The 14,972-nt window shown below is 36.3% G+C and overlaps 1 protein-coding gene across 2 annotated transcripts in view; it reads right to left on the bottom strand.

The window, feature by feature from the left end:
* ZCCHC7 (zinc finger CCHC-type containing 7) overlaps window positions 1-14,972 on the bottom strand; it is a 162,268-nt gene that overhangs the window by 53,446 nt on the left and 93,850 nt on the right. The window contains exon 5 of one of the 2 annotated variants that reach the window (XM_089488735.1): window positions 6,949-7,119. The exons of the other annotated variant lie outside the window; for it this stretch is intronic. Coding sequence (XP_089344861.1) covers window positions 6,949-7,119 — 171 coding nt within the window. The remainder of the gene's footprint in view (window positions 1-6,948; window positions 7,120-14,972) is intronic. 2 annotated transcript variants of the gene reach the window in all.

Here is a 14,972-nt window from a genome sequence, read left to right as displayed (position 1 = left end):
AGGAATAAACTCCTCTAGAACATGGCCACATAGCCTGAAAAACCCACAAAAAACTATGGATACTGGCCATGAAAGCCTCCGGCTTCAAATTTGCAGGCACATAACAACACCATAACAGCTTGCCCTACAATGACACTAACTCAGCCTACCTACACTGAAAAAAATTGAAAATGATAAGAACAGTGTGAGGAATCATGATGTGCTATAAACATCCATATGCAAAGGTAGCCTTACAGCACAGATAGGAATCATCACCCTTCCTCTCTTATTATATAAAACAAGAAGGGTGATGATTCTAATCTGTGTTATAGTATATAGGCATGACACAACAGAGGCCCTTACATGGCCTCCAGCTTCCATATCCAGGTTGCCTTTCTCTTCGGTCAAGGAATACACCCATTTTCTTTTTTTAACAAGTAGAAGGGGGGGGGGGAGTGATAAAGAGAGGTATGCCACATTCCCCTGAAAGACACACGTTAACTGTCAATGTAAAACAAATAAAGGAAAACAGAAATAATTGTCTGCCTTTCCATCTCTAAACAATCTAGATAAAAACCCAAAGAAGCAAAGAACCATGTTTTCACCAAATCACTATAATTTAAAAAACTATAACAGTATTACTACTCAGTGGGCTTGACAAAGTAATTAATTGATTTTTTTAAAATTTAGTTTACAAGCTCAGTTCACATTGCACCAAATGAGCACAATATTCAAAATCAATTGCAAAGTCCAAGAGAAATATGGGCCTAAAATATGAAATATCGACAACTCTAGTCTTGGATCTGAAGAACCATGAGCAGAAGGAGCAAATGTACTAGTGCCGTTCTGTGAACTCATGCATAAGTGCCAGCAGAAGATCTCTCAAAGTGCAGCAGCACTGAGATATCTCAGATATTAGCTAGAATCTGGTTGATGCACTACACCAGCCACTGTACTTTTCCTGGGTTATGCAGTTGGGGTGAGGAAAGGCAGACAAAATCTATGAGCTCTGAGGTTTATTTCTCTGATGCCTGACTTGCTTAATGGTTGGTACCCCAATGGTCTTTTCCCTCCTGCTGCTACTGCCAGTGTAGATATGTTGGTGTGGTGCACCTGCAAGATTATTTTGACAATATTACATGCTTTCTTTGCCCGAGTGCTAACCTGGATTGGTCCATGGGCTGGTATGGGGACAAGCAGGTGTTTATACACCTGCTTGTCCCTGAGCCATGGACCCAGTGCCACGGTTCACTTCTTACCTTGCTCTCCTGTTGCCACTACTGAAGAAGGCCACCATCACCATGTCTGATATGGAAATGGGGTACCTAGACACATAGCCAGGTGCCCCATTTCTGTCTCAGATGTGGCAATGGGGGTCTTTTCAGTAGCAGCAATGGGAGAGTAAGGTAAAAAGAGCACAGGGGCGATCTAATCAGCCAGGGTTTGCTGTGGAATTTTCAGGAAACTCTGTGGCTAATGGTGCACCATTTTCACCTGCATTAAGCCCTGTTTACCCTGGGATTAAGTCCTGTTTACCCTGGGATCAGGCCACATCCACCAGTTCTGCATCTGGTCTGCCAGAATCCAACCCAATTCTGGCTCTGAGGTTTTGGGCTGTGTCATCCAAACAGGACGATGTGAGGCCAGGGGAAACATGGGCCTTTTGGCCCATGTGGACAGCAGCCGAGTGAACTAAAATTGTCTTAAAAACACCCTTGTGCAAAGTCTTATATGACAGCATTAATACATGGAAGGAATTTAGAGTCACTTTTCCACAACTCTTCAGAACAAAGTTTCTGTGAATGCAAGTGCACTTCTGGATACAACGCACTGCATGGAAGCAATACTACAATATCCCAATGATAGAGCTTTTATAATATGACAAAATACATCACAAATTTTAAAAATTTGAACTAGACTTTAAAAACAAGATTAATTGTAAAATAGTCTTGAATCATGACTTCTTATCAGTTGAGCTTATATATGTTCATTTTAATCTGGGAGAAAATTTTAGAAATGCATGAAAAAAACTGCTGTAAAATCCACTTAAATGAATGCTATCTTGCACACAAATACACACAGAAAAGGGTGGTGGTGGTGGACTGCCAGGATAAAGTGCATTTGCCATAAGATTTCCTATCTACTGGTTTACAGAAAAATAAATTCCTATGTTCCTCAATCTCTGACTTGGATAGCTTCCCTAGACATGCGATGCCACAGTTTTGAGAATCATATCAGGGAAAGTGTTTTTGTTTTTAGTTTTAAAAAGTGATCTTATATCATCAAACTTATTCTTCTTCTTCACGAAGCAGAAACTCTGATCAACATGGAACAATCAAGACTTTCACATATTTACTCCAAAACATATGCCTTCCCACTGCCCAAGCCATACCATATACACCGTCTATAAGTCTAAAAATGTATGCCCAAAAATTGACCCCAAAATTTCAGGGTGACCTATTTATGGGCCAGTATGGTAATGTGATAGCAACACTTTCAGATTTCCCCATACAGTTTCTTTCTGTCCTCAGCCAAGCAGATAGAGTCCTTGGTGATTGATTAATTGCTGTTTGTTTAACAGTCCCTCTGTTAAACAAGCTTCCCTGTGAAGGCTGAAACACTAAAGCCTCGTATTGATTGCTGCTTCCTTCTTTCCCCTTGCATACACACACTGAAGGACCCTCTAAGTTTTACACTCAATTTATCCATGGGTCATGTCAAATCCCTAATTTTGGCCCCAAAACTTGCCCTTAACCTATACATGAGAACGATTTATAGTCGAGTATATACGGTAGTTATTTGTGTGTCTTACACAACTTATACGTACAGCACTTTTTAGATGCCATTTAAGTTACACAATAATGCTTTCAATATTCTGAATATGGACAAATGCAGATGGCCACAGTTAGAAGACTTTGCAACATCTTAGAAAGGAACTTGACACCCTGTCTTCTTGACTTTTGTTAGGATACTTCAGCAACAGCTCATACACTGCATCCCTCTTTAACACTGTATGCTTTTTTAACACTTACAATATTCAACAGTCAGCTCCCCATAAAACAACCCTGACTGCCACAACATCATTGTTGGGATCACCACCACCTTCTCTTCCTCCCTTTCTAAAAAAACAAATTAAAAAAGTTCCCAGGCATCTTACAGATATATGAAATTTAAAAACAATAAAATTATTTAAAACAATACAACAAGACCAAACTATAAAGATAATCAGTTGGTCTCAGGTTGATTTTTAAACAGTGGTTAGTCACTTCTCATAAAATTCCATCAAATGCCTGGGACTAGATGTGCATTTTGCTAGCTTATAGAACCAACATTATTATTCTCCTCCACTTCCCAAGTTCATCCATCCATTCCTTCCCATAGTGCCTCTTCCTCCTATGATCAATTCCTCAACTTTATAACATTGCAACCCTCCTTCCTCCATCAAGTGTTTAAAAAATGAAAAGAGACAAGAAAACACAGAAAATAATGGGAAATACAAAAGAAATAAAGCTCTTCTTTTTGTTAGCACACATTTCTCTTTTTTTCTCTGAAGTATTTTATTCCTTTTATTTGTAATGACAGATTTGAAAACATACAAGTGATGAGTACTTAGTGCTACTGTACAGTAACACTGTAGAAACAGTGAGAGGTTTGAGGATTTCCAGGAATACTGGGGGGAGGGGGGCTTAATGTCCTGTAGATCACCTTACCCTCTCTCATCCTAAACTATGAGAAGAAATTGTGTAAACTGAAAATATATGTTGGCTTAATTTGCCTAATTTATACTAATTAAACAGTTCCGCTTTTCTTAGTATTGGGTTCTGATTAGCACAGGGTGCACAATTTTTCCCACATGGCAAATCTAAACTGCAACTATCTGTTTGCTTAATACAACACTGCTAGCAATTTTACTTATGAATTTTATATGTAGCTCACCATAAGTCACTATGTATGTAAGTCACCACAGGGCAAAGAACAACAACAAATACAGGGAGCATGTGTTATCTTCAGCAGCGTTTCTAGCCGATCAGAGACAAAATCATAGTTAAAAGAGATCACAAGGGGCATCCAGTCCAACCTCCTGTTATGTAGGAATACCCCATCACACCTCTCCCCACAGATGACCATTCACCCTCTGTTTAAAGAAGGAGAATCCACCACACTCCGAGGGAGAATTTTCCACTGTCTAAAAGCTCTTACCATCGGAAGTTCTTTCTTCTTAATGTTTAGGTGGAATTTCTTTTCCTGTAGGTTGAATCCATTGCTCTGTGTCCTAGTCTCTGGAGCAGCAGAAAACAAGCCTGCTCCATCCATATGACACCCATTCAAATACTTAAAAAGGGCTATCATATCACTCTTAACCGTCTCTTTTCCAGACTAAACATACACAGCTCCCTAAATTACTCCTCATAGGGTATGATTTCCAGATTCTTCACCATTTTGGTCCTTTGGATATATCTCAACTTGTCAATATCCTTCTTGAATTGTGGTGCCCAGAACTGGACACAGGATTCCAGGTGAGGCCTGACCAAAGCAGAATAGAGTGGCACTATTACTTCCCTTAATCTAGATACTATAGTTCTATTGATGCAGTCTAGAATCACATTGGCTTTTAGCTGTTGCATCGCACTGTTGACTCATGTTGAGTCTGTGCTCTACTAAGACTGTTAGATTACTTTCACATGTAGTCTTGCTAAGCCAGGTATCACCCAGTCTATATCTGTGCATTTCATTTTTTTTCTGCCTAAGTGTAGTACCTTGCATTTCTCCTTGTTGAGATTCATTTTGTTAGTTTTAGGCCACCTCTCTAATCTGTTAAGGTCATTTTGAATTCTCATGCTGTCGTCTGGGATATTACCTACCCTTCCAATTTGGTGTCATTTGAAAATTTGATAAGCATGCCCTCTATTATATCTTCCAAGTCATTTATAAAGATATTGAATAGCACTGGACCCAGGACAGAACGCTGTGGCACCCCACTAGTCACATCTCTCCAGGATGAAGAAGGGCCATTGTGATCACCCTCCTGGTTTTGTCTGTCAACCAACTACAGAGCTAGCAAACAGTAGCACAGTTAGGTAGCCCACAGTTTTTGAACTATTTTTCAAGGGGACTTTGTCAAAGATCTTACTGAAATCAAGATATGTTACATCCAGTCTTCCCTTGATGTACCAAAATTGTAACTCTGTTTTTTTTAAAGAAAGATATTTTGGAATGACTTGTTTTTGAGAACCCCATGTTGACTTTTAGTGATCACCACATTTCTTTCTAAGTTCCTACAAACTGTCTGTTTCATGATCAGCTCTAGAATCTTTCCTGGTATTGATGTTAGACTGATTGGATGGTAAATTGTTTGGGTCCTCTTTTTTCCCATTAAGAAGTTGGGGGAAATATTTGCTCTCCTCCAGTCTGCTGGGACTTCTCCTGTTGTCTAGGAGGTCTCCAAGATTATTGACAGTGAGTCTGAGATTACCTCTGCCTGTTCTTTCAGTACTCTTGGACAAAGTTCATCTGGCCCTTCAGACTTGAATTAATTCAGACTGCACAGATATATTACACTACTTTTGTTTAAACAAGCACTACACCCTAGACTACTGTCAATCCACAAGTCATCAGCTGCCAATCCTTGGAAAGTCTCCAGGAAAGAAAGAAACAGCTGTAGTCAATGTGAACAAATATAATACCAGTTCCTAGAATTGCTGATCCCCAAACATACCAGATAGCCTGAGATGTAATACAGTCAGCCCTTCTTATACACGGATTTGTTATACACGGATTCAAGGATACACGGTTTGAAAATGTTCCAAAAAAGTATAAATTTCAATGATCAAACCTTGATTTTCCATTTTTTATAAGGGACACCGTTTTGCTCTGCCATAATATTTAATGGGACTTGAGCATACACGGATTTTGTTATACACGGGGGATCTTGGAACCAAACACCAGCGTATAACAAGGGTCCACTGTACTATAAACCACACTCATCAGCAATCCTTAAGAGGAAGGGGGACAAGGAGGAAGCCTAGCTATTTCCACCTACTGAGTTCCAATTTTAAAGCCAGAAGTTTAAAAATTTAAAAATTCACAAATGAGGTACACAGAAAGTCCTGTTATGTTCACAAAACTATTTTGGACACTTTATTGCAAGGATTTTTCCTTAACTTGCCAACACTCAATAACAATAGCTTCATTTTAAGGTGTTAAAACTTAAAAGATAAAAATATTGATTAAAATGTATGGAAATTTCACAGAAGGTCAATAAACCTTTTATCAGTTTTTTTCCTTGAGACAAACAACCCCACCCCAAATATTAAGAAAAAGAAATCACATATTGCATAGTCATGTATAATAAGGAATACCAGACTGTATACATTTGAAAGGTAAATACAGTCGGCTCTTCTTATACACAGATTTTTTTTTACACGGATTCAAGCATTCACGGTTTGAAAATGTTCAAAAAAAGTATAAATTTCAAATATCAAGCCTTGATTTTCCATTTTTATAAAGGACACCATTTTGCTATGTCATTATATTTAATGGGACTTGAGCATACACAGATTTTGTTATCCACAGGGGATCTTGGAACCAAAACCCAGCGTATAACAAGGGTCCACTGTACTCAAATGCACCTGACCAAGAATTATACAAGCAAGAACGTGCCATGTGATCCCATCAGATGAGATATTTGAGTTCCATTTTTACATTCTATTTTTACTATCTTCTCATTGTCTCACTCATAAATAGCAGGTTTATAATACAGAAGGAAAAAAACTTGATATATATATATATATATATATATATATATATATACCCCCATATGTGCATATATATGAATGCTAAGAAGCAGCAATTCTATGACCAGGAATGTCGATGGTGGCACCACCAAATTGTGACAAGCGTAAGTCATTCTGAAGAGAGAGAGAACAAGAGAAAGAATCATGGGGTAGCTTTTGTTAACAATATACTCACATCTGCATAATGGCCTCTCATATCACAGCGGTTACAATGTTTCTTCCAGTACGTTCTCTCAAGGCACTCTCTAGAGCAGTGTCCAGGCAAACAACAATTTAAACAAAATCGTGCTGGACAGCTGTTTTGCATGTGACCCCTTTGTGCACAGAGACAACAAGGTGGAATTTTCTGTAGACGAAATACAAAGAAAATGTTCAACCGTCTGAGGCATTTGTGGAATTCCAATGAAGTAACATATACAGGAAAACAATGGTGAAGTCTCACTGAGGTCCTTAGATAGCCACAACTGCTTTATATAAGACTCACCTCTCAAATGATTTAAATTTATACTATGTTTTTCTATATTGCTAGCCAAGGAAACTAAACAATAATTTTATTGTTATACTTCAGGGCTGTGGAGCTGGGGCTGTGGAGTTGGAATCGGATGAAATTTTGGGTGGAGTTGGAGTTGGTAGAAATGTACTTACTTCTGCTCTGGCTTTAAAACAAAAACTTGTAATATTATTATTTATTTATTATTTTACAGTATTTATGCCTGCCCTTCAGCCTTAAAGATATTAAATGCTTAGTTCATTCCATATTTACTTTCATACAAATTTGGGTAAGTTTTCTTGTTGAGAAATTTTAGTAAAATAAATACATTTTAGGTTCTATCAGTCTAAGTGTCCTAATTGTTCGTGTGATTGTGATAAAATGCCTTGTGCTACCATTTTAATATAGTAAATGTGTTGTAATTAATATACATTTGCCTTTTATGGAGGAGTCAGCTTCAGGATCAAAGTCGAAGGTTTGGTGTACCTACTCCACAGCCATGTAATTCATTCATATAATACAAAAGCAAAAAATAACACAAGTAACAATAATGAAGTGACAATTGACTTAAAAAAGCAAAGCAAATTAACCAACATTTGCCAGCAAAAACTGGCAGGCAAAAAAAAAAGAGATTGCCCACGTAAATCACTGGCCTAAACAAGGTATTTCTTTAGTTGGAAGTAATTAGCAAGCTCCTCCATAATAAGAATGCCAAAGTCTAGGTGAAACTACTATGAAGGCCCTTCCTCATGCAGCTACCAAATACAACCTCCAGTGCTGGCATGATACAGACAAGGGCCTCTGTAAAAGATCTCAAAACCCAGAGAGATTCAAACTGGATAAGGTGGTATTTGGGGGGTACTGGCTATAACTATGTAAAAGCACTGACTCATCCAAGGATGTTTATAACAGTCCAGACTTTGCCGTCTTCCATTTAAAACTCTCTCAAGTTTCCCCACTGTTTGTCCTATCTCTTTTTTCTTACCAGGGCAAACCTTTTAGGGAAAAGTATGGAATAACTCCACAAAGTGTTTGAACTGTGACTAGTAGGAGATTTCTGTATCTTGACCCATGCTGTTCAGGGATTTAAAGGCCATAGCTAGCATTTCTGAATTGTGTCTAGAAATGCACTGGCAACCAGTGAAGCTATTACAATAGTAGTCACTTGCTTCTCATAGTTAGCTCCATTAATAGTCTGACTGCAGTACTGGGGGGCATTGAAAATTAGCTATATCTTCCTCTCAGTTTGCCCCAGTAACCATCAATTTTTAAGTAAGTGGTTGGCGACGTCAATGCACTAAGAGGCGAGAAGCATTTGCTCCATCTCTTTTTTCTCCACGGGATTCGTTTAAGGTTCTCAACTTCCAACTGTTGGCAACCAAAAGAATACCCAAACCGGGTGAGGATTGAGGCGAGGGTCTCGAGGGGGCTTGAGAGTCCACCCCTCCCCAGGCGATGCAGGGAGCTGCTTCGGGGGAGAGAGTGGTCTCAGCGAAAGCCGCAAGACAGCCAACGTGGAGAAAATAAGTCATAAGACCCCAGCCTTGACAGCAACATTTTTTAAGCAAGAATATCCCTGTTAGGAACCCAAAACAGGGCATACAAGCTGCAAACTTACTTGGGAAAAAGAAGTGCTGGGAAGAACGCCATATGTGTTGGTCTTCAAGGAGATGAAGAAGACAACGAGGAATTTGTGAGTGTTGGTAGACTCGAATATATTTTGGACTCCTTTTGGATTGCTTTGATTTACAAGCAACCCTGGAACTTCTTTTCTCCTTAATATTTCACCTATCCTTGCTATCTTCTCTTGGTCTGCATTGACTTTTGGTGAAACACGTTGGAAGAGCAGAGAATGAACAAGGAGTGAGGGGGAGGAAAAGGAATGGAAGGAGACTTTGTTCATAAATCTTGGAAGGAAAGATGCTCAGTTTTCTTATCTGGGAACTGTCAAGTTTGTAGAAAACGTTATTGTTAGGGGGAAGAAAGCTCTTTCCTAGGCCTCAACTCTGAACAACCCTATAAGAATATTAAAGCAAGGATACAAAATATCTTACTAAATTAGATTTACTCTGGAGAAGACATCAGCTTGTGACAGCACATCTGACGAGGACTGAAAATCAGAGGGAAGGATATACCTTAAGTTAGTGTGATTAATTAAGCGCAGCTGGGGAAATTTAAGTGGGGAAGGAATATTCCACTTTACCTTCCTGATAGACTATATCTTAGCTGTGTCTGAAATAGAAGTCGCTTAATTGGGCAATTGAGTGAGGCATGGACGGTTGTTTTTGTTCGTGACCCTGAAGAAATCTGGACTCTTATAAACTTTTAAGATAATTGTCTGCAAGTAGAATCTAGGAGAGATATAAAACTCAAATAGAAACAAGACAACTAAAAATAAGAAAGAGAATATGAGTTGGATTCAACAAGGAAGCAGAAGAGGCTCGATAGAGTGGTCGAATAAACAACAGGATCTAAATGCAATCATCTTAGAGGAGCTATGGGAATTTAAGAAAAAATTTAAGGCAGAGATAAGAGAAGAACAGAAGAGTCTGAGAGAGGAAATAAGGCTGGATTTGCAGACGGAAATACATGGGCTTGCTAAAAAAATTGATAATATGAATAAAGATCTGTGTGAAATCAAAGAGGAGGTCCAAGCCACAATTTAAAAAACGGAAGAGCTAGATAACAAAATTGAGGAATGTACAAAAATCCAAAAAAGGGAAGAACAGATTCTCTGGAATCAAGAGAAAAAACAGAGAGATAAAGCGATTAAAATTAGAGGCCTACCAGAAACAGAAGAAGAAAATTTAGAAGAAAGGATTATTCCGGTTTTGGCAAAGTATTTAGAAATCCCAATTAATATAATTGATGCTCAAATTGATAAACTGTTTAGAGTCCACTCAAAACTAGCGCACGAAAAGGGCTTACCTCGCGATATTGCTGTTTGCTTCAATGGAACAAGAATAAGGGGAAAAGTTATGCAGAAAAATTATAGTGAAAGTTTAATAATAGATGAGGTGGAGGTGGAGGTTTATAACATTTACTGTGACTTATGTCACTCTGTCCACCAATTCTTCTCTTAAATTTAATGAGAAGAATTACATTAAAATTAATTAAAATAAAATCCTTGCCTCAAGAAGAAGAGCCCTCCCTCCATGACATTACCATCAGACCTGGGAGGAAATTAAAAAGAGAGGCCCAACTTCCATCAGGCCTAACTGTGAATGTACTCACTTCGCTCTCTTTAATTTTATTGTATTTTATTTATTTATTGTATTTTATTTTATTATCTTTATTTTTACTGTTGTAACCCGCCTGGATTCCTTGTGATTGGGCGGGCTATAAATAAATCATTATTATTATTATTATTATTATTATTATTATTATTATTATAGAGATCTTCCACTGTACACTTTGAAGCAACGACAACAATATAGATTCCTAACAACTTTGCTCCAAAGGAAGAACATAAATTACAGATGGGGTAACCCAGAAGGAGTGGTCTTTATTTTTAGAGACAAAAGATTTAAAATCAACACACTGGAAAAAGCGAAAGACTTCTGCAAGAGATTTACTCATGACGACAATCTAGGAAGATCAAGGGAGATCAATCTCTCAAAGAAAAGAAAGGAATCCAAAGCAGAAGGTGAGAAAGAAACAAAGGAAGCAGGGACTAAACCCACAGATGAAAGAGAGCTGGAACCTCAGACAGAAAGGAACTTTTTGGAATAATTGAAACTTTGTAAAGGTGAAAAAGTGTCTATTATTTTTACTTTTATCATTATTATTATTTTCCCCTTAATGATGATTAATATAGCATCATGGAATGTGGGGGGAATTAATAGAGAGAGAAAGAGGAAGCAAGTATTTCATTTATTAGAAAAACGCAAATATGGTATTATCTGCCTACAGGAAGCCAAAATTCGCATAGGAGATCAGAAATATATTAGGAATCCCAGATTGGGAAATTGTTTTCTCTCCATTATTAATAAAAGGAAGCGGGGATGTGTAACTTACGTTAATAAAAACTTTTCGGTTAAAGAGATTAAGTGTGACCCAGAAGGCAGATACTTAATTTTGGAGATTTGGAGTTTTTTCCCCAGAATTTAAATAATGAGCTAATGATACATGGGAAAGGAAAACTGATTGTGACAGGAGACTTTAATGGTGTCTTAAACCCGAAAAAAGATAGAAGATCTGGAAAAAAGAATAAAAGGAAGTAGGCTCAAGGTAAATTACCTAAGAGCTGTTTTGACTTAATAAAGGAACACGACCTAGATGATTTGTGGTCCTATAAATATAATGACAAGCCTGGCTTTACCTTCTTTTCAGGAGTACATAAATCCTGGTCTAGGATCGATATGTTCCTGATTAATAAAGAATTAGCAGTTAGAGTGAGTAAGATGGATATTGACCCAAGAATTATAGCAGATCATTGCCTAATTGAAACAACTATAGAAACAAAACAAACAAACAAACAAACAAAAACGTGGAATTGGAGGCTACAAGAGGATTTACTAAAAGATGAAAACTATGTAGAAACATTAAAAGGAGAAATCAAATTGTATTTTGAAATAAATGAGACATCTGATATCAAGATAAAAACAATTTGGGATGCGAGCAAAGCAGTCATTAGAGGACTTTTAATAAAAAAACAAAGTGAAATAAAGAAAGAGAAGACTGCCAAAGAGAAGAAACTTATGGATGAGATAGATAATAAAGAAAGGAAACTGAAACAATTCCCCACAAATAATAAATTAATAAATGAAATAAAAATATTACAGAAACAGAGTCAAAATAATGCTAATGAGGAATTAGAAAGGGACTTGAAATGTAATAGGCAGGCCTTTTTTGAAAATGGTAACAAAGTAGGGAAATGGTTAGCGAAAAAATTAAAAAGAGATAGAGAGATGAAACCCATAACAAAAATTAAAGTAAATGAGAAGATGATTACAGAACAAGGAAAGCATTTAGAGAATATTTTAAATCATTATACGATTCTAGAGGAGATTCAGAAGAACAAAAATTAAACTTGAATACACATTTAAACACAAAAACAATAAAGAAAATTACTCCAGAACAGAGAACTCTAGAGGCAAAAATCACTGAACAAGAAATTTATAGAGCAATATAAGAAAGAAGGGAAAACTCCAGGAGAGGATGGCTTTACTGCCCTCTATTACAAAACTTTCAAATCGGAATTAGTGAAACCATTGTTGAGATTATATAATTTGATAGAAAAAGAAGGCATCCCTCAAACATGGGAATTAGCAAGTATATCCCTCATCCCAAAAGAAGGCAAAGATACTACATATTTAGCTAATTACAGACCCATAACGTAGACTATAAAATATATACATCAATATGGGCTGCTAGATTAAAAAGAATATTGAATGTGATCATTGGCAAAGAACAAAACGGTTTTTTGCCAGGGAGACAAATTAGAAATAACATCAGGACAATAATCAATTGCTTAGAATATTACCAAGTTAATAATGAGAAACAGTGTGCATTGATAGCATTAGACATGGCAAAAGCCTTTGATTGTCTAAAATGGGACTTCCTAATTGAAGTGATAGAACGAAGAGAAATGGGAGAGAAATTTATTAATATAATAAAACAGATTTATAAACAACAAAGAGCTGTTATTAAAGTTAACAAAGAAAGAACACAAGAATTCCCCATTAAAAGAGGAGTTAGGCAAGGATGCCCTATATCACCACTTTTATTTATTTTGACTATTGAAGTTCTAATAGTTGCCATAAATGAAAATAAAAAATTAAAAGGAATTAAAAGGAAAGATCAAATTATTAAAACTAAAGTCTTCGCGGACGATGTAGCAATAATTTTGGGAAATCCATTAATGAGTATAGAAACACTATTACAAGAACTGAGTACATTTGGGAAAGTTGCAGGCTTGAAAGTAAATAAAGAAAAAACAGTGATGATTACCAAAAATTTATCAACACAGGAAGAAGAAGTACTATCTAAAAAAACAGGCTTTAAAATAGAGAAACAAATTAAGTACCTGGGTATTAAACTATCAAAGGACAATCTAAAATTATTTGAGAATAATTATTGTGAAACCTGGAGAGAAATTAAGAAAATATTAACAGATGGAATAGATTAAATCTTTCTTTACTGGGTAAAATTGCAGTTATCAAAATGGTAATAATGCCAAAGCTAATGTTTACCAATGTTTCCTTAATTTACTAATTGAAATAAAGGACAAACAATTTAAAGAGTGGGAAAACGAACTAAGAAAATTTTTGTGGAAAGGATCAAAGCCCAGGATAAAATGGTCTACATTAAAGGATGTGAAAGAAAAGGGAGGTTATACCCTCCCAGATCTGAAGCTGTATTACTGGGCATGTAGCTTAGTGTGGATCCAAAATTGGGTAAAATTGGAGGGAAATGAAGTATTGAATTTAGAGGACGTACAATTAAGATACGGGTGGCATGCTTTTTTATGTTATAACAGACTTGAAAAAAATAAGGATTTTAACAATCACCCTATCAGAAGATCGTTATTACTTACGTGGGGAAAGATTAAAAAATTATTTTACTTCAGTATTCCAATATGGACTTCAGCGCAAGAAGCCTTTTTTGGTAGGTGGTTGAATAGTAGCAATAGTAATTGGCTTACTTATAAAAGTTGTTTGGTAAAAGACCAGAAAGGGGAGGTAATATTTAAATCAAGAGAAACACTCAGTGAAGAAGGCTTCAGGTTACACTGGTTTAATTACTTTCAGATTAAAAATAAATTTTTAGAAGATCAAAAATTGATTGGAATTGAACAAAAGTTGAACGAATTAGATGAAATTTTTTGGCAGCCAGAAAAGAAAAAGATCTCCAAATTTTATAAATTATTGTTGAGTAGGACGCTTGAACATAATACTGTAAAGGATAATATGATCAAATGGGCGTGAGATCTAGGTTGTACAATTAGTTTGGAAGAATGGCATAATGCCTAGAAAAAAACAAATGATTTTACAATGGCTCAAGATCGCAAGGAAAATTTTCTAAAAATATCAAAGAGATGGTACTACACACCCTGGAGAATTAAGAAAATGTACAAATTAAAACAAGGCAATTGCTGGAGGTGTAATCATGAGAAAGGCAACCTATTACATATTTGGTGGAAATGTAAGGAAATACACAAATTTTGGTTATAGATTTACAAATCAATCCAACGAATATTTGGAATAAAATTTCCATTTGATCCCAAATTATTTCTACTCAACATGACTTCAGTTCTAAAAACACAAGATGAAAAGCAATTTTGGAGAGTTATTTTATACATGGTGACAGCTGCCAGAATTGAAATAGCTAAATTATGGAAAATGAATAAAATCCCGACATGGGAAAATTGGATGTTAAAAATAAATGATTATAGAGAACTTGATAGAATTTCCTGTAACATTAAAAACTACAGCAAGAAGAGAAGAAAAGAGGACTGGGAGAAACTAGTAATATTCTGGGGAAAAGAATGGAGTCTAGACATAACTTTGATTGAAATCTAAAGGATATAAAGACATCAAGAAATGGTTTTAAGTAGTATGTTAATTAACACTTTTGTATCCTGATTAATAAATAGGTCTACAATGGATGGAGAATATGAGATTACAATCATAAAGATGTAAAAATTGGAGATGTATGGAGCAAAATGTGTGCTATGAACAATTTTTACTCTGATTGTATTATTAATT

This window comes from Sceloporus occidentalis, unplaced genomic scaffold, assembly GCF_023333645.1.
Source record: "Sceloporus occidentalis isolate IW3139 unplaced genomic scaffold, rSceOcc1.0.p SCAF_1, whole genome shotgun sequence".
NCBI classification, from domain to species: Eukaryota; Metazoa; Chordata; class Lepidosauria; order Squamata; family Phrynosomatidae; genus Sceloporus; species Sceloporus occidentalis.
This window is presented reverse-complemented; position numbering and strand designations above follow the sequence as displayed.